This window comes from Zalophus californianus, chromosome 11, assembly GCF_009762305.2.
Source record: "Zalophus californianus isolate mZalCal1 chromosome 11, mZalCal1.pri.v2, whole genome shotgun sequence".
NCBI classification, from domain to species: domain Eukaryota; kingdom Metazoa; phylum Chordata; class Mammalia; order Carnivora; family Otariidae; genus Zalophus; species Zalophus californianus.
The window spans coordinates 88427804-88448813 of NC_045605.1; the positions used below are offsets into that span (position 1 = coordinate 88427804).

The 21010-nt window shown below is 48.9% G+C and overlaps 1 protein-coding gene across 9 annotated transcripts in view; it reads left to right on the forward strand.

Annotated features, from left to right (window-relative positions):
• PRR5L (proline rich 5 like) overlaps positions 1–21010 on the forward strand; it is a 148509-nt gene that overhangs the window by 90652 nt on the left and 36847 nt on the right. For 7 of the 9 annotated variants that reach the window (XM_027578562.1, XM_027578555.2, XM_027578558.1 and 4 more), the window contains exons 2-4: positions 2499–2786; positions 4206–4286; positions 17453–17501. In XM_027578562.1, coding sequence (XP_027434363.1) covers positions 2623–2786; positions 4206–4286; positions 17453–17501 — 294 coding nt within the window. In that variant the 5' untranslated portion in view covers positions 2499–2622. Of the gene's footprint in view, positions 1–800; positions 989–2498; positions 2787–4205; positions 4287–17452; positions 17502–21010 lie in introns of all 9 variants that reach the window. The other 2 variants (XM_035722726.1, XM_027578563.2) reach the window with 2 other exon arrangements.

Genomic DNA, 21010 nt, shown 5'->3' on the forward strand with positions numbered 1-21010 from the left:
CCTTTCTGCTTCCCTGTTCAAGTGCCCCTGAGTGGGAGGCAGCTCCATCACCTCAAGTCTCAGGTCCTCGTAAAAGGAGTTAATACCCTGTAATTGCACAGACGTATTGCCCTTAGCAGGCCCATTTAAAGAAGGGCCGCGAAATGGATCCTCTTTTAATAGTGTGACCTTTCCGGGCAAGTGAAATCCCAAAGCCAGCCCGTGGAAGGATTTTGAAGGGGCTCTGTGGTTTTATTTCTTCGTTGCCTTGTCAGATGATTTGCAAAGATCTTGCCAAATTCCAGGGGCACTTGTGTAGTCATTGAGACTTGGAAGTGGAGCAGGCCTATTTTGATTTCTGCGGTACGTATTGATAAATTTTAGTCACCGTGGGGTCATTCTGAGAAGCAGGTGGAGGTGCAGAAGACTACAGGGAAATGGTACACAAGTCGGCTTTTCTTTAAAAATGTAAGACATAGTACCAGTCGTTTCTTTTTTGCAAGTTCATTGTCAGCGTGCCCGCAGTCTGCAGACAATGTCTGGCACGTCTCAAGCCCTCTCGATGGATTGCCTGGATGCCCGTCACCAAGCCCCACTCCTTTGCCCATAGAAGCCGTGTCGGGTCCCTCTCCTGCTCCCCCTGCTTGTGCTCTTGCTCTCTCTCTCTCTCTCTCTCTCTCTCCCTCAAATAAATAAATCTTAAGAAAATAAAAGAGGGAGTCCAAGACTGAAATGACAGGAGCAGAGGTGCTGCGGAAAGCGAGCTTCGGGTGTGCCGTTCTGCTGGGCACATCACATGATCTTGTATCCCCTCTCTTCAGTCCTGTGCGGTTGGCACTGCTAATAACCTTGGACTCTTGGACTCCATGTGCCCCAGATCATGCAGCTGGGGAGGGACCTGGTTAAGCCTCGAACCCGGGTTCACTCCAGAGCCATTGTCATTAACTGCAAAGCCATAAAGTCCTGGGAGCTGCTCAGGGGACAGTATCCTTGAACCCAGCCCTGCAGGGTAAGTTAGATTTAGATAAGCAGAGAGGAAAAGGAAGGGAATTCTGGGCAAGGGAAGCAGTAAAAATAGTCAGAAGCTAGGGAGAGGGACGAAGCATGGCGTGGAACCACACCTACTGGTTGTAAGCTCCACAGGGCAGTGACCATGTTGTCCAGAGCCACCGCTGTATCCCCAGTACCTGGGTGAATGATGGGTACATAGTGTGCAGTCAATAAATATTTCTTGAAAATAGAACCACCCTATGATCCAGCAATCGCCCTACTGGATATTTACTCCAAAAATACAAAAACGCTAATTCAGAGGGGTACATGCACCCCTATGTTTATATTTATAGCAGCATTATCTACAAGAGCCAAATTATGGAAGCAGCCCAAGTGTCCCATCGACTGATGAATGGATAAAGAAGATGTGGTATCTAAAGACAAGGGAATATTACTCAGCCATCAAAAAGAACGAAAACTTGCCATTTGCAATGACATGGATGGAGCTAGAGTGTATTATGCTAAGTGAGATAAGTCAATCAGAGAAAGACAAATAATATGATTTCACTCGTATGTGGAACTTAAGAAACAAAACAAATGAGCAAAGGAAAAATAAAAGAGAGGGAGGCAAACCAAGAAACAGACTCTTAAGTATAGAGAACAAACTGATGGTGACCAGAGGGGAGGTAGGGGGATGGGGGAAACAGATACTGGGGATTAGGTAGTGCACTTGTCATGAAGAGCCCTGGATGATGTGTGGAAGTGTTGAATCACTATATTGTACACCTGAAACTAACACCGTATGCTAACTATACTGGAATTAAAAATTTATTAAAAAAAAAACAAAAAATAAAATCAGGAAAAAAATATTTATTGTTCTACGAATACACAGAAAGTTTTCTTCTCAGTAGACCTTGAGCCTTTTGAGGGCAGGGATTATGTTTTAGAAATCTTTGGATGCTCCACAGCTCCCAGTGGTTAATAAATAATTAACACTCAGCAAATATGTTCTGATGGAAGGAATGAATGAACAGCAGGTAAGGGATGGGGAGATGTGCCTGAGTGAAGAGGCATTGATGCTTTGGGAAATACTGAGCAATACACATGGGCTGGCATGCTAAGGGCAGATCATGGAAGGTCTTTAGTGCCAGGAGAAGGAGCTCCTATGTTCTTTTTGAGGCATTTTGTAAAAAGCCATATCTTAATGCACAACGATGCAGGGTGTACAGAAACCCAGCCAGTGCCCAAATTTTGACTGGTATTTATAGGAACCACAGTGAAGTGCAGCTGAGAAATCACCTTTCTATAGGATTGCCTTAACCTATGCCCATTGTCGCTGCCTTTCCACCTTGGGGTAAGCACAGCATTACAGTCAAAAGTGGGAATGGGAGCCGGTAGGGTATGGATGTTATTGCAGGGTCCTGGAGTCTTTTTTAAAATAGTGTGGCTGGAAGATCCCAGCCAACCTCCTCCAAGAAATGATCTGCTCAACCCAGGAGTTTTCAATAAACACTGCCCTCTCTTTTCAGATGTTGGCTAAATTTGTGGTTTTAAGAAAGCCTGAGGGCCGGAGGGCAGCCCTGGGAGAAGCCCTTCCTGGGGGCACTTGGAACCTTCTGGTCCAGAGGAGAAGGCGTCCCCTCACCTGGACTTATGACCCGCGGCTTTGCTCCCACTCTACCCACTGAGTTCCACAAGATGGGCTCCTTCCGCAGGCCCAGGCCGCGCTTCATGAGCTCCCCGGTGCTCAGTGATCTGCCCCGATTCCAAGCAGCCCGGCAGGCTCTGCAGCTGAGCTCCAACTCGGCCTGGAACAGGTAACGGTGTGGGGGCGGGGAGCAGTAGTCGTGGAGTGGAGGGCTGCCAAGGGCCAGCCGGAGCAGGGCCTGGGGACAGGCTTAGCTTCTGCTCCTTTGGAGAGCTCTGTTCCTGAAGGTCGTGATTATACATCTAGGCAGTTGATGAAGACAGCATGTTTTCCTGTGGACAATGTATTTGCTGGCTTCCCTTGTTTGAGGAGAGAGGAGGGGGGTCCCTGGGGGCCTCTGGGCTATCGGAGTGAGTTAACCGGCCCAGGACAGTTGGATTGGAATTTACAGTTACTATTCATGTTCCTTAGTCACACCCCAGTCTATTTGAGGACCCAGGGGTGGGGCTGTGTAAGTAACCTCAAGTCACCTATTACTTGTCTGGAAGATAAGACATATATCTGTGGAAAGCCAAATGAGTGGTATAAACTGGGGACTCTCGGTACCCGTGAGCCACAGGAGGATGGGAAAGGAGACACCGCGCTTTTATGTGGTGTCTGGCCAACGTTTTGTAGGCCAAGCATTGAGTAGAGACTGAATCAACACTATGTTTTGCATCCTTGTGGGCTGCTCTTTATCATATCTAGCAGTTACTCTTTGGATGAATTAAATGCATCATTATTTTAAAGCATTACTGGATTCTTTGTACTTTGAATCATCTTGGATTGTCTCATTTTTGCACAGCTCTTATGATGGGGGTTGAAGAGGGGCTCTGACAGGTTTTGCTGTGAATGGATCTGTGTTCTTTTAAAAAAAAAAAAAGACCTGGGATCCTTGATAAAGACAAGATTATAATCTGCTCCTTGCTGAAATATTGGGCCGGTGCCCCAGAGCACGTGGTGTCAAGACTTAACTGTGGCCCCTCCAGGGACTAACCCCCTACTGCCTCTGCACCTCACAGGAGGGGAACGGAAGGGGCGAGAGAGGCTAGCCTCAATGAAACTCCTCCAAGGTAACCCTACCAAAAAGGCAAGGAATTAGCATTTCATATCAGCCCCAGGCATGCAGGCTGTCTTGTGAGGACAGGGACCTCCTAAGTGAAGGAACCCCAGGCACTGTTGGCATCTGCTTGCTGCAGGCCCCATTTTGGATCTCTCCAGGCCCAGTGTCCTGAGAGCAGATCCCACCACCTGCCCTTCATGAATGCTGTTTGCCATCAGGGCTGCCAGCGAGGCCAGTGAGGAATGCCAGCTTGCCTTTGAGAAAGTTGGGGGGGAGGGGCTGCTTTGGCATCTTCTTGGCCTCAGTCTTCCTTTCTCTCCGAGGACCCTGGGAAGGACATGATGGATTTCCAGGGATGGAAAATGGGCCATGTTTGTGCCATGGGCTCTCTGGCCCTTGCATCTGCTTTTAGCCCTGAGCTGCTTATTGAGGTTTCCCTTGGCAGGCAGATCCTCTAACGAGGGCCGGTTTCTGTTTCCCCTGTAGTGTCCAGACTGCCGTGATCAATGTCTTCAAAGGGGGCGGCTTGCAAAGCAATGAGCTCTATGCACTGAACGAAAACATCAGGTATGTAGATGGCTCGGTTAGGGGCCGTTTCCCCCCGTGGGTCTGAGCTGGGGCAGTGGGGGCCACCCGACTGGAAGCCTTAGCTTAAAGTTTTTGTCTGCTTGGTTCTTGTTGTTTCTGTTGACTTTTACTGACTCATATGGGTACTAAGTTCTGAGACCCTTATCTGTCTAGACTTCTGATCCACAAAGGGTTCATACATTTATTCCTGTGTATAGTGTCTGTAGGGGGGCCTCTGCAGGGGGCGGGTTGACATACGGCAGATGTCACATACTCTATAAATATGGATTGTGCCCTGCTTAACCATTAGGTGCCACATTGGGCAAGATGGCCTCGTGGTTGGAACCAGACTGCTTGGGATTCTGTTGCCCTTGTTGCTTTTACTGACTTAAGTGACTTACCAACTTCTTTGTGCCTCAGTTTCCTCTTACATGAAACACGGATGGGAAATGTGCCTACTTCCATAGGATTCTTGTGAAGATTCAAGTTGGGTTATTGTATAAATGACCTGTTAGGACAGGGTCAGAGCTCACTCAGTACTGGGGGCTCTTATGACTGTGTGTGTTGTCGCTGTCATTATGGTTAAGTTTTGGTGATACAACCCTCAAGAGGATGTGGTCCTTGAGGGGTTTCTTGTCTTCCAGAATCTTCCCAGTTGTGTGAGCTTTTCATAAATTTAGTCACTCCTTCAACAAATATTTGAGTGCCTCCTTATTGGCCAGGCACCGGAGAGACAACACTGAGCAAAGACCGAGGTGGACCCCGCTGTCCTGGGATTTATATTCAGTCAGGGAGATCCTCACTGGTCAATTAATCATACCTGTAAAATGTAGAAGCGTGGCTTCGACAGCTGCTGTGAGGAAAGCCCGTCCGTACGACTTGATCTTGCCAAGGCCACGAGTGATGTCCTACTGGTGCTGTCTTCTGGGGGACCGGTGGGAATTCACCAGGTGAAACTGCAGGTGCAGAGATCCTGTGGTGGCATTGAAAAGACCCACGAGCAGAGAATACCGGAAGTTGGGGGATGGGTGGTATGGTCGGATTTGTGTTTTGGACAGAGAGGCAGGCACAGCCCGGAGCGTCAGGATCTCCTGGGGACGGGAGGTTGTACATCAGGCCTTTTAATGCCCTGATGTTCTTTCCTGTCTGGTGTGTTAAGTGCAGAACGTCAAGGCTAAAGACCCAACCCTGGAGTGGGCAGAACAATAAAAAAGGCCCTTATGTGGGTCCTGTTTACCTTTAGTGAGGACCTGTGTTAAGGGTCAGTGAGGTGTTTTAAGAGCTCTGCTTTCATTAAAACCTTTAGGGCTCAGAAGTAAACTGAGGCGTGTTGAATTTCTACCCAGGAGCTTGAATTTCACATAGTAATTACACAAGTACGGGAAGAGACAATAGAGCTTGTCTAGCCCAAGGCCTCCTTTTACAGAGAAGGAAACTGAGGTCCCACAAAGTTGAGTGACAGGGGCAAAGCTGGGTCAGCCAACCCCTGGGTTGCAAGAACTCTATTTTACTCCAGGAACTAAGATCCTGGCCTCTTTGGGAGGGTTCTTTAGCTCACAGTGGAAGTATAAATAAATAAAACAGTGACTCAGGAACGTGCTAATTGTTCCTCACTTTGGCAGACTGATCCTGAAATTGTACTTAAAATCTTTGTGGGCAGCTAGGAAAAGTACTGGGCCCAGCAGTTTCCACCAGCCCTTTTATCCCCAGGGGGTAGCTAACTCAGAAGCCTTCAGGTTTCCAGCGCATCTTCTGAAGGCGGGAGGCTGGCCTGGGTGCAGGGAGGTGAGAGTTCACCCTCTGTTGAAAGGGGATTGCAGATCGCCCTGGCAGGACGTGGGGCTGGTGACATGTCAACTTCTTTCTCAACCGGAAATTAAGACTTTTATGTGAAGTTTCCTGGCTTTTAAATGTTGATAAATAATCCGAATTTCCCCCAAACATTAGTACAGGTCAAACAAAACACATCTGTGGGCTGAATGGGACCAGGAGGCCATCCATTGACAAGAGGAGCCCCAGCGTGCATGAAGGCGTTGCTGATGGTGGGGGGGGGGGCTGTCCTAGCACTAAGGCTGCATGAGTGGGGAGGGGAAGGGACCTAGTCTGGAAAAGCTCAGAGCACCTCTCGCGTACATCAGCCCGCCCGACCCTCCTCACAGCCCCGTGAGGCGACCACTGTTCTCGTGGTTTATCCATAAACTTGTGGATAAGAAAAATAAAATAACTCTCGTCCAAGTTCACCCAGCTATAGAAAGGGTGGAGTTGGGATTTGAACCCCTGTCTCAGACACCTGTGTTAGTTTGCTCAGGCTGCCATAACCAATGCCACAGGCTGGGGGGCTTCCACCGTAAATATTTACTTCTCACCGTTCTGGAAGGTGGGAAGTCTGAGGTCAAGGGGCCAGCACATTCGCTTCCTGGTGAGAGCCCGGTTCCTGGTGAGAGCCCGGTCCCTGGCTCCCCGCTCACTGCGTCCTCACAGGGCCTCCTCTTTGTGTTCAGCAGGCTCTCAGGTTTCTTCTAAGGTCACTAATCCCATCTCGAGGGCCCCACCCTCATGACCTCATTGAAACCTAATGACCTCCCAAAGGCTCCATCTCCAAATAACCAGCCCACGGGGAGGGGAGGGCTTCAACATAGGAGTTTGGCAGGGACACAGGTCAGTCCAGAGCAACACCTGTGTTCTTTGTACCATATTGTAGAATCAGAGGTTTCAGACTGGAAAAAAGGTTAAGCAGATGGTCTTGGCCTTCTGCTTTCCTTTCACGAAGCCTCTGGGACCCCATCTTCCATCATGTGCTGCGACTCTTAACACCCCTCTGAGAAGCATGACATCCCCCCCAACACTCCCTTCCAGTGTTGGGTCTAGGGGGTGGGAGGGGGGGCGGCGGCTGGCTGTTCCTTCCTACGTTTTGAGCAATTTTCAGGCTGGTGAGAGATACGCGTGGGGTTTGACACTGATTGCCCAGATGTGGCTCGAGCCCAGGAGATGTCAAAGCTGTCAAAAACCAGAGTTGCAGCTACCGATGTTGTGGGCCTTCTCTCCTCTGGCCTTCTCCAGGAGAGTGGTTAGAATGGAGATGGGTTTTCACACCACAGACACTCAGAGTCTGACTGAGAACATGCAAGGCATGCCAGGCATAGGTGTGACCCAGTCCCAAGTGGAGTCAGGTGAGCCGGCCTGCACGCATGCCCACATCTGCAGGTGCCTGCATGGGAATGAACACAACTGTCCCTCATTTCAGCAATGAAAACGCCAGAACAGACCTGCCCCTCTCTGGTTCACCTTCGCAGAGACATTTGGGTTTTGATTTTCCTTTTTCTTTTCTGTTTTGGAAGCAGGTCCATAAACCCGACAGGGTTGAAGTGTGCCCGGTGTGGAGGGTGTGTGTATGGGGGGTGGGGGCAGAGGGCAATAGAAATGTAGGGAAGAGAATGTGGAAGGAGAGAGGACCAGTGATTCTCAAGCCCACTTGACAGTCAGTTGTGATAGGTCTCTGTGCCAGAAGATCTGTGCCGGGTCCAGTAGAATTTTTTAACTTGTTGGGGGAGTCGTGTCCAGAGTCAGAGAGACTGGGAATCAAGACTAGACTAGCTGTGTGACCTTGGGCAAGGAAGTTACTTTGTTTTTCTCGGTCTCTGTTTTTCCTTCTATAAAATGGGGATAATAATAGCACCAACCTCACGGTGGTTGGGAGGACTAGATAATGCTAAACACGCCATGAGTACAGGGTCCAATGCGTAATAAATGTTAGCCATTATTACTCCTATCCTTGTGAAATGTTAGTGATAATAAAGTGATAAAGGATGGACCAGGTGTGAGAGCACAGGGCAGTGTGGTGACTCGCCACACGGACGGTATTGTGTAAAGATTCTTCTAGCAGTTTGGATGCAGTGAGCTCACTTTGAAATGGAGAGGTCCAGGACGGGCTCCTCCAAGAATGTGCTGGACTTGAAGTTTGGGTGAGGCTGAGTTCTCACAAGGGGCCAGCTGTTTGTCCTTTCCACAAAGAAAAGAACGAGAGGAAATGACTCTCTCAGTTCTCCATTCGACTCAAGCCAAATGGTAATAAACTTTGATGGATTGTCCAAATCCAGAATCAAAGCCGAAATCAGTGTCCCCAGGTCACCGTGGCCAGCCCTGGCCTTCTTTCTAACAGTGGGGTTCGTACGTGCCTGGGAAACATGAGTTCCTTTAAACGTGGGTGGATGCAAAGTGTGACTGGGAAGACAGAGGTTTTATGTAACTAGGTTTTTTAATGCAGTCATTACGAACACCTGGTCTTTCGGTCGTCAAAAGTGAGTTCCAGTTTAAATTTTAGCAGGTAGACTTTGGAGTAGCCATGAGGAAGAATCTTGGTAACAATGGGCAAATTTTAAAACACATTATTATTATATCAAGGGAAGGATGTGGAGACCTCTTAAGAACAAATTCGTCAGGAGTGTCACACCTCAATAAAGCAGCAAATTTTCCCCAAACAAGTCAGGGCATATGGTCAGTCAGTATGAAGACCGTAAATCAGAATTGCCTTAGAAAGCAGGACTTACATGTTGTCATATCCCTAAAGGCAAGAAGATGACCCTTTAGAATAGACCTATTCTAGTGAGATCCCGGGTCCTCACAGTCTACGACTCTGCCTGCCCTAAAATTCCATCTGCCCTGACTGGAGCTGGTCCTGGATGTCCTCTTGGTTTAAATTCTCTGTGGGACATTGATGTGGTTTGTAATACCGTCCCTGGCCTCAATGCTGGTGGGGCTGCAGTTTGGTAGTGGGGACGCCTCTGGGTCTGAGGTTTGGGTTCCGTGAGCTCTCTCAGGAACAAGAGTGGCCAAACTCCCTGACACACCAGAGCATGCTCTTCCTGAACATTCTTGTCAGCCAACGACTCTACCGATGGTGTGTGACCACGAAGGTTAGCAGAGTGTGAGAAACCTATGATTTTCATTGGTTCTTATAAGAACCCATGCAAGTGCTTTTGCTTTTTGCTTGGTGTGGGGGGTTGTGTGGAGGGAGAAGGCAGGGGTCACTGGTTCTTTTATTCCTGTCATCAGTGGATGTTCGTGGATGCTGTGCCGGATACTGGGCCAGGTTTGGGGGAGGCTGTTGAAATAGGTGGTTCTAGCTCTTGGGGAGCTGCCTGCAGAGTGAGAGCGGGGCCCTGCACAGGCGGTGGTGATACCATGTCTCAAGTGGGGTGCTAGCAGAATCCAGAGTGCCAGGGAGTGCAGAGGATGGGCTCGTAATTATTTGGGGGAAGGTGAAATCTGGAGGATGAGCAGGTAAGGGTCAGGCGGAAAGGGCAACTGAGGATATAACCTCCTTGTTACTATTGTCTCCATGCCCCCCCCCCACCCCTGCTCCTCCCCAGGATTTTTTTTCCTCTGCAGAAATGAATGCTCAGAGGCGAGGTTTCCGGAAGCCAGAGATGAGTTATCTGCAGCAGGCCTGAGGCAGGAAACTCACTTTTTCCTTCTCTCTCCAACCACCCTGCTTCTGTTCTTGTTGGGAGGGAGGTGGCGTGGAGGAAACCCCAGAGATTTTCAAGGAAAGAGGAGGTTCCAAGAACTGTGCTTGATCTTTGACGGGTCTGAGTTGAAACGCCCTCCTTCTGAGTCATTTGGGCTGCCTAAGCCCCCTCACCCCCAAAGGGAAATGCACCTCAGGTTTTCCCATCTCTGTGAGGGAGTCTGTTGAGGGTCGTGGGACCCGCAGCCGCCGGGGGGGCGGGGTGGGGGCTGGGAGAGCTGGGAAGGAGCAGAGTCTGGATGAGGCCCACAGGCTGGCAGAGTCTGAGGCGAGGCTCCCTGAGGTGATGCTGATAGCAGACATTTGTGTAGTGTTTAGCATGTGCCAGGCTCGATACTGCGTGCTTTAAATATGTCTGTTCTTCTAAAACTCACCACAGCTCTATGAGGCGGGTACTGTGACCCTGTCTTACAGAGGTGCAGCGAGCTGGGACACCTTGCCCAGAGTCGCATAGCTGGTCCGTAGCCATGCTGGGATTTGAACCCGAGCCCCCCGTGTTCTTAAACACCTAGTAAGCAGGCCGCAAGAGGCACGCAGAGCCCGCACTGTCCAGACCAAGGCCTGACGTCCCCGGGCATAGATTCGTTACCAGATCCTGCGGTAGGCTGGGCATTGTCTTCTGAGCACCCTGCTTTGGGAGGGCTTAAAGTGGAGTCTCTTTTCGGCTCCGGTGGCTCTGCCGGAGTATATGTGTTGTCCCTGTGTCTGCTCTGGTTGATAAACACACTTGACTTTGGGGGCGGGAAGAGTGGTGAGAGGGAAGTGACAAATCGGAAACCTCTGGGGCTGGCCCATGTGGTGGTGGTTGGCCCTTATGGTGTTTAGAAATGTGGGTATCTCCCCTAAAAATTCAGGCCTCTCTGGAAAGTTCACATCAGGTAACACTGGACATGTAGTCTGGCCTGGGAGTGGTCAGGGGGAGCCAAGGCCTGGCTGCTGGCTTTCGAGGAGCACGCTGCAGCCCCCGCTGTTCATGCCCGCCCGCGTCCCTCACCCACCTTACCCACCTGCCCCTGTGAGCATGCGGGGTACCATGGGCTGACTTTGAGGTCGGCCTCATTTGGGGTGAGGATTTACCTATATGGCCCCGGGCAAGACTCTGAGCATCAGCCTCCCCATCTGCAAGAGGAGGATAAATTCCTACCACAGAGGCATTGGAGAATGAGCAATGCTGCGTGCCAATTGCCGAGCATCGTGCAGGTGACATGATTAGCTAGCTCAGTCCGTAGAGTGTGCAACTCTTGATCTCAGGGTTGTAAGTTCAAGCCCCATCTTGGGTGTAGAGATTACACAAAAATAAAATCTTAAAAAATAAAGAAGAAAAAGGAAGGCCAACGGAAGCTCTTTGTTGGTGGCCTCCATCTTTTTCTACTGTCCCCACTGCCAGCCACTAGGGTGCAGGAAACCAAGAGGTATGGGAGTCTTCACATTTTACCTGAGTCATGGACACCCCCTCCAGTGGGCCCTAATAAAATGGACCCAAGGAGGAAAGGGGCATTTGCATGTCAGTGCATAAAGAGGCTACCTCCTTAAAATATGTCCTGTTGCAGAAATGAGGGAGGTGATCTTTGGGGGAGTTAGCAGTCAGGTTGGGGGGTACTAACCAGCTACAGTATCAGGAACAGGGCCTGGATCATGAGGAGGTCGGGTTGGATCCTGCTAAAGAGCCAGGTTGGAGGGCCTAAGTACTTGGGGCAGCCCCTAGTAGCCAGATGACGTGGAAATATTGAACAGCTCATCTGGCTGTCCTGACAGATGCTGGGGAGCCATGAGCCCCGTGACTCCTGTCTCCAAACTGCTGCCTCCTCCCCTGAGGTTTTGCTGCTCTGGGTCTTTCCCTTGTGCCAAGGACGTGGTGGCTCGTACCCGAGGTGGTTTCTCTCCATCCTCTGGGCCGCTCCTGCGCCGCCTGCCCCCGTGGGGTCCTCGTACCTCTCCACCAGCCAGGATCCGGCTCCGGCCCAGCCTTGTTTACTCTTCAAGCCCACAGAAGTGGGAAGTTGAGTTGACAAGACAGTGCGGGGCGGGTTGGCGGGTCTGTGTAATAACAGGAAACCGTGTCATCTGGGGTGGTGTCTAGCCTTAGGCGGGGAGAAGGGGGTGACATAATACAGGCCATTGAGTGGTTCCCCATTTTTCTCCCTATTGTGGCCTTTCTGGCTTCTGACTGAACTTCGTGCCCCGTTTCCCTTTTGGGTTGGATCCACATGAGCGTTCCTTTGCCATTACTCCCAGGTCCCCACTTCCTTCCAGCTCTGTGGCTGCTGGTGGTGGTGGTTAGCAGCAGGATTCTGTGTGCCTGGAAGCCACATATGTGACACAGGCAAAGCCAGAGCCCCGTAAGCTGGGACGTCACTTCCATCTTAGTCAAGCCTCATTTTCCCCCCAAGTTTGGCCCCGCCATCCAACCTTTGTTACCCTTTGTTCATTCAGTGAGGTCTGGCCCTAGTGTCCGGCCCCCTTCGTGAGTTTCACCTGGGTCCCTCATGCCAGGCTTGGGAATGGGCTGGTCCAACTGTACTTTTAAGATGCTGAGAAGCCGTTGGATCAAGTTCTTGGGAGTGTGGGTGTCCGGGTCTGCAACCCTGGGCAGCATGCACCTGCCCAGCCTTTGGCACGCCAGGCCTGTTCTGGGAACTAACTGGTCCAGGATGAACTCTTTAACCCTTGCGGTAATCCGCAGAGTAGTATCCTTGTTACCCCTGAACTCTGGCTGGGGAACGGGTACAAGGGACTGACCAGTGATGTTAACTTGCAAAGGTGATCGCTGACAACAGGCTTCAGTCCAGGTCCTCACGCTCCATGAGGCCTCTCTCATCTCTGTCCTGTACTTACTGCACGCCCTCCGTACTGACCTCTGAGGGTCGTTTTCCTTGTGTTTAAAAAGCGGAGATATTACTACGACCTTATGGCTTTGTTTTTGGCTTAAGAGAGGAAACAGGTGTTGTGTATGTTGTGGACTGCAGTGCCTGGCACCTAGTAAGTGCTTAGTAAACTTCATTTGGGGGGTGGGAAATCATCCAGCTCCATCCTAGAAGCAATTTATTTCTTATGCCTTATTTTTATTTATTTGTTCCAGCAAGGAATTACATTCCTGTTTTCAGGGAAAACACCCTAGGAGAGGGTGGAGAAAGTGGAAGGGGGCTGCCAGGTTCTCAGCCCCCGTGTCTTAGCCAGAACACGCATCCTAGGGATCGGCGATGAGAGTTTTCATCTCTTTTGCATCTAGGGAACCACAAACCATAGGCTCATTAATTCCGTTGTCATTCCTCCTGCTTTGCTCTCCTTTCTTGTGCTTTGCAAACTAAACTGGCAAAGCTAGTGAGGAAGGTTAAAGGGTGAATTGACCTCTGAGTTTAGGTTTGTGCCTCTCTAACCCCTTGACACTTGTACTCTCTGTTTTGGGGGACGATGGTGCTACTGTGCCTGCCGAGACCGTGGCCCCGGTGGGAAGAAATCCCTGTCCAAGCTCCATTCATCCCTTCTCCTAGCAGCTAGCACCATGTCTGACACAGAGCAGGTGTTCAGAAAATGGCTGTGATTTGGCGAGTGAATTTGTGGATCTCTGTTCCTTCTCTGGAGGGAAGCTCCTGCCGAGATCCCCCTGGAGATGGTGTATTAAGACAGAGGGGTGGAAAATCCCTCTTTCTCTCAGCTCAGCTAAGATCATGTTTTTCAGAAGTACTCTTTCCTTGTAAACCAAGTGCAAGCAGGATAAACACCGAGTATAGAAACCGGTTGGAGATTTTGCAGTATGACTCAGCGGCAGTCTGCTCTCCGATGGTTGGGCCAGCTCTGGCCTCCTCCCCACTTTTCTCTCTGGGTTGAATTCTCAGGCTGCCAGGCTGAGTTTGGGTTTGGATTGGCAGGTTCTCTGGCCTTGTGGGATTCTTCGATCCCTGGGAGCACCTGCTTCCTGACATTGCAACCTTGATGGGAACTCCCTCCCAGAATTTCTTCTCGGCTGCAAGCCATTCGGTGGTAACCCTGGTGGTGATTCTTGTTAATTAAATTTAAAAAAATTTTTTAATGTTTTTTTATAGGATTCACAGGGTACAAAAATTTTAAATATATAGTAAGTTATACCATAAAGAATCTCCCTCTCTTGTACCCCAGGAACCCAGTTCTCATTCAATACCCCCCCAAGAGAATTATTATAACAGCAGTTTATCAGACATTCTTCCAGACCTTCTTTATGCATATGGAAGGAACATATATATGGAAAAGCAGCCGGGGACACTCAGCAATTTGTAGGAGGTCCACAGACTGGGGTCTGTATCTCCTCCTAACTTCCGGGAATAAAGTTTGCTAAAGTGTTTTGTTGCCCTACTTAATTTCCAGCAACAGCTTCAACTTTCTCCAGCTCCTTACTTGGGGAGATGGATAGGAGGGGACAAAGCCCAGTGCATTTATATGTAATTTTTAAAATGCATACGTGCTTCGCCTGCTTGAAAATCAAGGTGCTATCTATTTCAGTTCAAAGGGCCTGTTGGAAACCAAATCACATTGCTGTTCCAGAGCAGTTAAGTTCAAAGAACAGATGTGACAACTGAGTTAATTGGTATTCTGTAAATAAAAATACATATTCTTATTTTTCTCTTATTTTTTCACAAGGTAGCATATTGTACACACTGTTCAGCATCTTGCATTGTTTAAGACTTAATATAACCTAGATCTTTATGTACCATTAGAATTCTTCTCTCTCTTTTTTAACAATTGCATAAAATTCCATTGTAAGAATGAAACAGTTTTTACGAGTACTTTATTGGTGCCCATTTGTGTTGATTCCTTTATTTTGCTGCTACAAAAACTCCGTACATATATGCAGTGACCTTGTCTAACACATAACATGCTCCGAAGTAGGACAAGTTTTGTAAGGGACAGAACCACTTAGTGATTGGCACCCTTCGCCCCCAGGACAACAGAATATTGACTTAACTGATCTGATGGGGTCTATTCTGTTTGGCTAAGTCTGTATAAACAAGACCTGGCGGACAGGGTTTTGAACTCAGGATTGAGGAAGGGACATATGTCTGGTTCTCTTACTATACCCGGTCAGAAATAGTCCATTAATTAGGTTGAAAGTATAGAGAGCGGATCGTTGTGCAGATTCCTGTGTCTGGTTCCTCCTCAGTAAGGGACCGAGGATCTGAGTTCTCAGTGTGATAGAAGCATCTCCTTGCCTTCCGCTGCTCATTCTTCTCCATCACCATCTCGCTGCTCCTGGTATGGCTGCTTCTAGCTTCAGCCCTAGAAGCTTCAGTCTTTCTGCTGCGCCTTTGTCTTGGCGGCTGTGTCAAGTTCCCTCCTTAGCCTCTGCTCCTTTATCAGCCGGTTTCTCCCGCAAGCTTTGTCTCCCCGTAATGCTCTGCAGAATTCTGGCCATGGCCACAGCTGGTGGCAGCCCTGGCAGGACCGGAAGGTGCTGTACCTCCCCCTCACTGTGAGCTGCAGCCTTTCTGCCTCCCCTGATCGGTCGGGGACCATGCTTCTCGGATTCCTCAGTTGGGTAGCGTGGTGATGCTCCCAAGTCCTGCCCTGAAAAGTCCCTGGGCAGTAATCACCTGTTAACCACGTCCAGCCTCAATTAACGATGCTCACATTTACATGGATCCCTCCTCCACTGTGCTCCGGGAGGGTTTCCCATAGCAGTTGACCTTGAAGGACTACCCTTCCCATGGACCTCTTTCTCCTTGCACTTTACCCGAAGCATCTTCATGAGCACAGTTTCCCAGCATGGATTCCTCAGGGACACCAATTCCATAACCCATTCCTTGGTCTCAGAGCTGTGTCCATCCCTCAGCATCATGAGTACCCAAGAAGTGCTTGGGAAACTCTGTTTGGGGTAACCCGTTATTATTAGGACTTGTTTTTCCACCTTTTGAGGAAGCTTGGCTTCTTCACCTATGGTTCCGAGGCTTCCCAGTGGCCATGAAGACCTTGCTCGGGGGTACCTCCCCTCTAGCAGTCAGAAACAGCCTCCCTGACTCTTCCTGTTTGAAAGCCTCCACCTGGGGCTGCCGCCTAGGTTTCTGTTTCTGCCTGAGAGACGCCTCTAGCCTCCCAGAGCAATGATGAGCGACCGGCCGGTGACCTGCTGATTGATGAAGGTTCCCCCGCCTCTTGTCAGACCTGCCCACATCTGGGAGAGCTGCTGGGTTGTGTTTGTGGGGTGGCCTTCCAGGAGCCCGCCGTGATACTGGATTTCAAAATGCAGTATCCACCACACGCACATTGTCGGTCATGGGAAAAGGAAGGTATTTTCCTAGCTCAGCATGTGTTTGCAGCTTCCCAGGGGTCTTTCTGATATGAGAATTTAGATCATGGAGGTCTCCCTCTTTTTCTTTGGCAATCCTGTTGCGTCTATGGTCTGCACCTAATGATACCTTGCTGTAACTTCCTGTTTCTCCTCCAGCGACATGTGAGGAACACATTCTTGTGGGGGGGAGTGGAGAGCAGCAGGTGTTGTCAGAAGCCTGAGCATTTGCCCCTTCATGACCATGACTGGTGGGATGGGTCAGTGAACTCATTTGAAGTGGTGAAGAGTGTACCCCCCAGGGAACTCACCGGCTCTGGGAGCCATAGCAATGGGGCCAGTCCCATGGTTTGTCAGAGGGAGAAGGGGGTCTGGTGCCAATACCTCTATTTTTTTAAAATTCTTTTGAGCTCTCGAGACTCTGAAATCATCTTGCAAGTGTCTTTATGAGCATGTTCTTGATCCGCAGCCCTGAGACCTCCTCTGTTTGTTCACTTCTGCATACTTGGTGCTGGCACAATGTCTGGCACATGAAGGACAGCTCAATAAATGTTTGTGGCTGGTTGAGTAAAATCTCTTTTCTCAGTTGTTGCCCCCTTTGGAGGCTTCCTCAGTCCCTCGGGGATGGGCGGCAAGACCGGCCCAACCATGGCACCAAGTTGAATGTCCTGGTGGATTTGGAGGAGAGACAGGGTGGGATTATGGGGAAAGATGTTGAATTTGCAGAAGACCTGGGTTTGAATCTTAACTCTGCCACTGACTTATTCCGAGGACCTCTCTTAGCCTCCGTTTCTTTATCTGCATAGGAGGGATAATGATTACTCTCCTCTCACCCATACTTCACAGTCTTGGGTTGAAGAATGTATGGCAAACCATACATGTGTTTTAAACCATAAAGTCTGCCAATATGGAGGATTCCAAAATTGTAGTCTTTCTCCTCTTTGCTTTTTTTTTTTTTCCTTCGCATGAAGCCAGGTGCCTTGGCTTGCCTCTACCAACACTATTGGAATCTCCTGTGGTTGGGTCATGATCTCAGGGTCGTGAGATCGAGCCCCGTGTTGGGCTCTGTGCTGGGTGTGGAGCCTGCATAGGATTCTCTCTCTCCCTCTCTGTCCCTCCCCCTGCTCTCTCTCTTTCTCTCTCTCTCTAAAAAAAAAAAAAGAATCTTCTGTGGCTGCCTGGATCCCCCGTAGGATTTCCATTGCCTGAATTCCCTAATAACTCTTGTGCAGAGGTATTACTCGAGCCTAGCACACTCCCTTCTTAGACCTGGCCTTGGCCCCTATACCACTGGCGAGCACTCCATCGTTGTCATGTGTCTATGAACTGGACACCAGGGGCTGTACCATCAAGGGCTGCTTGACGGTATTTCTCTCTCCCCAGGAGGCTGCTGAAGAGTGAGCTTGGATCCTTCATTACAGACTATTTCCAGGTAAGCTGCGTGGGTCTGAGTATCTGCCATTATAGTGTATGTGGATGCATGTACCATTCCTTCAACATCCAAAATTACAGACACCGAGTCCCTGATACAGGCAGGGCCAGTGTGGTCCCTCCTTTTATGGAGATGATGATCTTGGGCAGCAGTTCTCAGGCTTTTTTAGTCTCAGGACTCCTTTATGCTCTTAAAAATGACCACTTATTTGGGTTATCTCCGTTTTCACCATATTGGAAATGAAACCCAAGAAACTTTAAGATATTTAATTCATTTAAGTAATAAACCTATTACACATTAGCCTAAGCAGCATTTTCATGAAAGATGGCTTTTTTTAGAATAAAAAACAAAACAAAACAAAACAGAAGAGCGGCATTGTTTTATGCTTGCAAATCTCTGCACCGTCTGGCTCCAGAGGAGGTAGCTGTATCCTCATATCTGTTTCTCATTCAGTCTGTTGCGGTACTGCACATCATGTAGTTCTGGAAAATTGCATGGTACACCCATGGAGGATGCAAGGAAAAGGGCAAATTGTGGTTTCGGGTTACTGAGGAAATAGTTTTGACCATGTGGAAAAGGTCTAAGGATCTCTCATGGGACCCCAAACCACACTTTGAGAATTGCTGCTTTAGTGACCTTCCCTCCCACCCCCATGGATGGCATCTAAATCACTGTAACTATAGGTACCCTTCAGCCAAGTTGTTTCTGGTCGCTAAGCCTCCCAGTCTGTCCTGTTAAAGATGATTGGATCGGGGGATCTGACGTCCCTCCTGCCCAAACCCTGTTGTTATGGGGCTATTGAACTCAAGGTTCCAGTCTCACTTAGAGGATGGTCTCTAATCCACTGATACAGGTTGTTTTCCTGATTCTAACCACAGGCACATGGGGATGGGGAGGGCATGGGGACGTGTTGTTTGACTGAGTAACTCTCTGGGTGACACTTCGGTGAAGTCAGAGTTCCTGCTTTTCACTTATTAGTTGAGTGGTCTTGGGCAAAATGCCTTGTTTTCCCCATCTGTAAAATGGGAATAAAAATATGACCTACCTTAGAGGTCATTGTATGGTTTACATGAAATGACATCCGTAAAGTACTCAGCACATAGTGTGTGGGGAGGGAAGTGGGGGGACAGAGTGGGGGAGTGGTCAAGATCATGCCCCCTAGAGCCAGACTACCTGGGTTCAGTGCCCAGCATAGCCACGTACTAGCTGTGTGACCCTGAGCAATTTGCTTTACCTCTCTGTGTTTTAGTTTTCTGTTCTAGAAAAACAAGGGTAATAGGACCAAACCTTACAAGGTTGTTGTGAGGACTAACTGACTAGATTATTATTTGCTAAGTGTCAAGAACAGTGACGAGCACAGAGGAAGACAGAGTAATGTGGTCATTCAATTTATATGTGTGCATATTTGTTATTCTAAGGTGTCATCCATCCCTTTTAATGGGAAAGTAACATAAAAACAGAAAACATCTTGGTTTCAGGTTGGTGATGTTATTCCATATCCAAGGAGAACATACTTTTAGGACCGTTTAAAGAGTTTTTAGGTCTTAAAAACAACACAGGCATTCTTTTTTTTTTTTTTTTTACCAAGATTCAGGAAGCTTAAACTTTTATGTGCACTTTTTTTTTAAGATTTTTTATTTATTTATTTGACAGAGAGAGCACACAAGCAGGAAAGCAGCAGGGGGAGGGGGAGGGAGAAGCAGGCTCCCTGCTGAGCAGGGAGCCTGATGCGGGGCTCCATCCCAGGACCCTGGGATCACGACCTGAGCCGAAGGCAGACGCCTAACCTCCTGAGCCACCCAGGCGCCCCTTATGTGCACTTTTAAAGAATGACAGATGTCAGTCCTTTAAAACACACATACACACACACACACACACACACACACGTGTGCATGCACATGCATGTACGCACATGCACAGAGCAGAAAATGGCCACTATAAATTTGGACAAAGCAAGACTCAACGGAAGCCTGGAATTCAATTGGCTCAGATGTCTCAGCTGCTCAAAAGAAGGCCCCGGTCCAGGGAGAGACAAACGTAAGGATTAAGAAAGAGGTAATTAGTTACAAATGGGAATCATCTCTGTTGCCCTTGACTCAAAGGTCAGTCTTGTCTTCAGCCTCTCCTCTTGCTGTCTGTAGGGATTGATTTTTAAGTCCAACCCCAGAGAAGTGGTTTTTCAATCAGTCCTGGAGGAACCTGCCCAGCCGGCTGCCTTCCTCGTTGACATTTAAAATAGACAGTTTGGTGTGGTTTCAATCGGGTTTTAAATGTCAGTTGTCTTTTGGCAAGGGGGGCTTACCCCTAGGACAGGTGGGGAAGGGCATTTGGGTGGGGACTTGTTTATCTGGGAAGCCCTGAGGTTTTTGGGGGCGGTTAATGCTGCTTACAATTATGCCAAACACTTAACTAATAACCACACGTCATTTTTTTTTTTTTTTCTATCGAGAGCTTAATCAGACAAACTGCTTGGTGAATAGTGAGTCTCAGAGTGTGGGGTAGGAACTGGTTTTCACAGTTTTGAATCTGGGTTTTTCCTTAGTGTAAGGTGCTAGATGGGAGAGAGAGCTAGCCTGGATGCTGTCGAGCTGTCCGCTTAAATGTAGGTCTTAAGTCTCATGTAAGGAGCAGAGCCCTTTTTAAAAAAGGTGTCTGGTTCCCCAGTCCCTGGAAGGTACCTGGCATAGAATAGACGCTCAGTAAAGTGTCTTGGGGGAGAGGGAGATAGATGATTTTAGGTGGTAGAGGCAGGGGCGTTAAATAACATTCACCTTCGGGGCTGGAAATTATTTCCCTTCTCTTTCCTTTAGCGCTGCTGATTGTGCCAGAGAGTGTCTTGGTTTGCACCAGTGTCTTTGACACTTCTGCGGGACTTGGCGATCGTGTTTCAGGAAGACAGAGCAGACCTCAACTGTAGAGCCTTCAGCTAGGGACACTAATTAGGATTTCATAACTTTTTTTTTTTTTTTGCATTGAGTTGAGGGTTGAGTTACATTCTATTTATGGCACCTGATGTTACTATAGTTTCATTTTTAGACATATGTATGTTTTAAAAGCAGATGGATTTAAGAAAAATAGTCTACAAAGAGTAACAGTTTAGGCGGTCCCGGCTATGGCCAAATGCTGAAGGTGGTTCAAGAGAGAATCGGGTTTGGAGAGCCCCGTGCTAGGCACCTCTTGAAAATGGGCTGGTCCCAAAGCCACGCCAAGTAGAACTCTCCATGAGGGAGGATGGAGGGGAGGAGGGGCATCCAGGAGGGAGGGTTCTAGAGGCCAGCCTTCACAATTCACTGGCAGATGGAAAGTCTGAATGGGCTCCAGGAAGAACATTCCTCCAGCAAGGAGGAGGGCAGAAGGTCTGGGGACGAATAAGGAACAGAACCCAGGGGTGGACAGGGAGGACCCCAACACCATGGATGTGGCTGTTGGTGAAGATGATGAATGGGCTCCTTGGGTACTGGGCTTCTCTATGTGGAGGATCAGATGGCCTCCTCCTGGGCATCTGCATT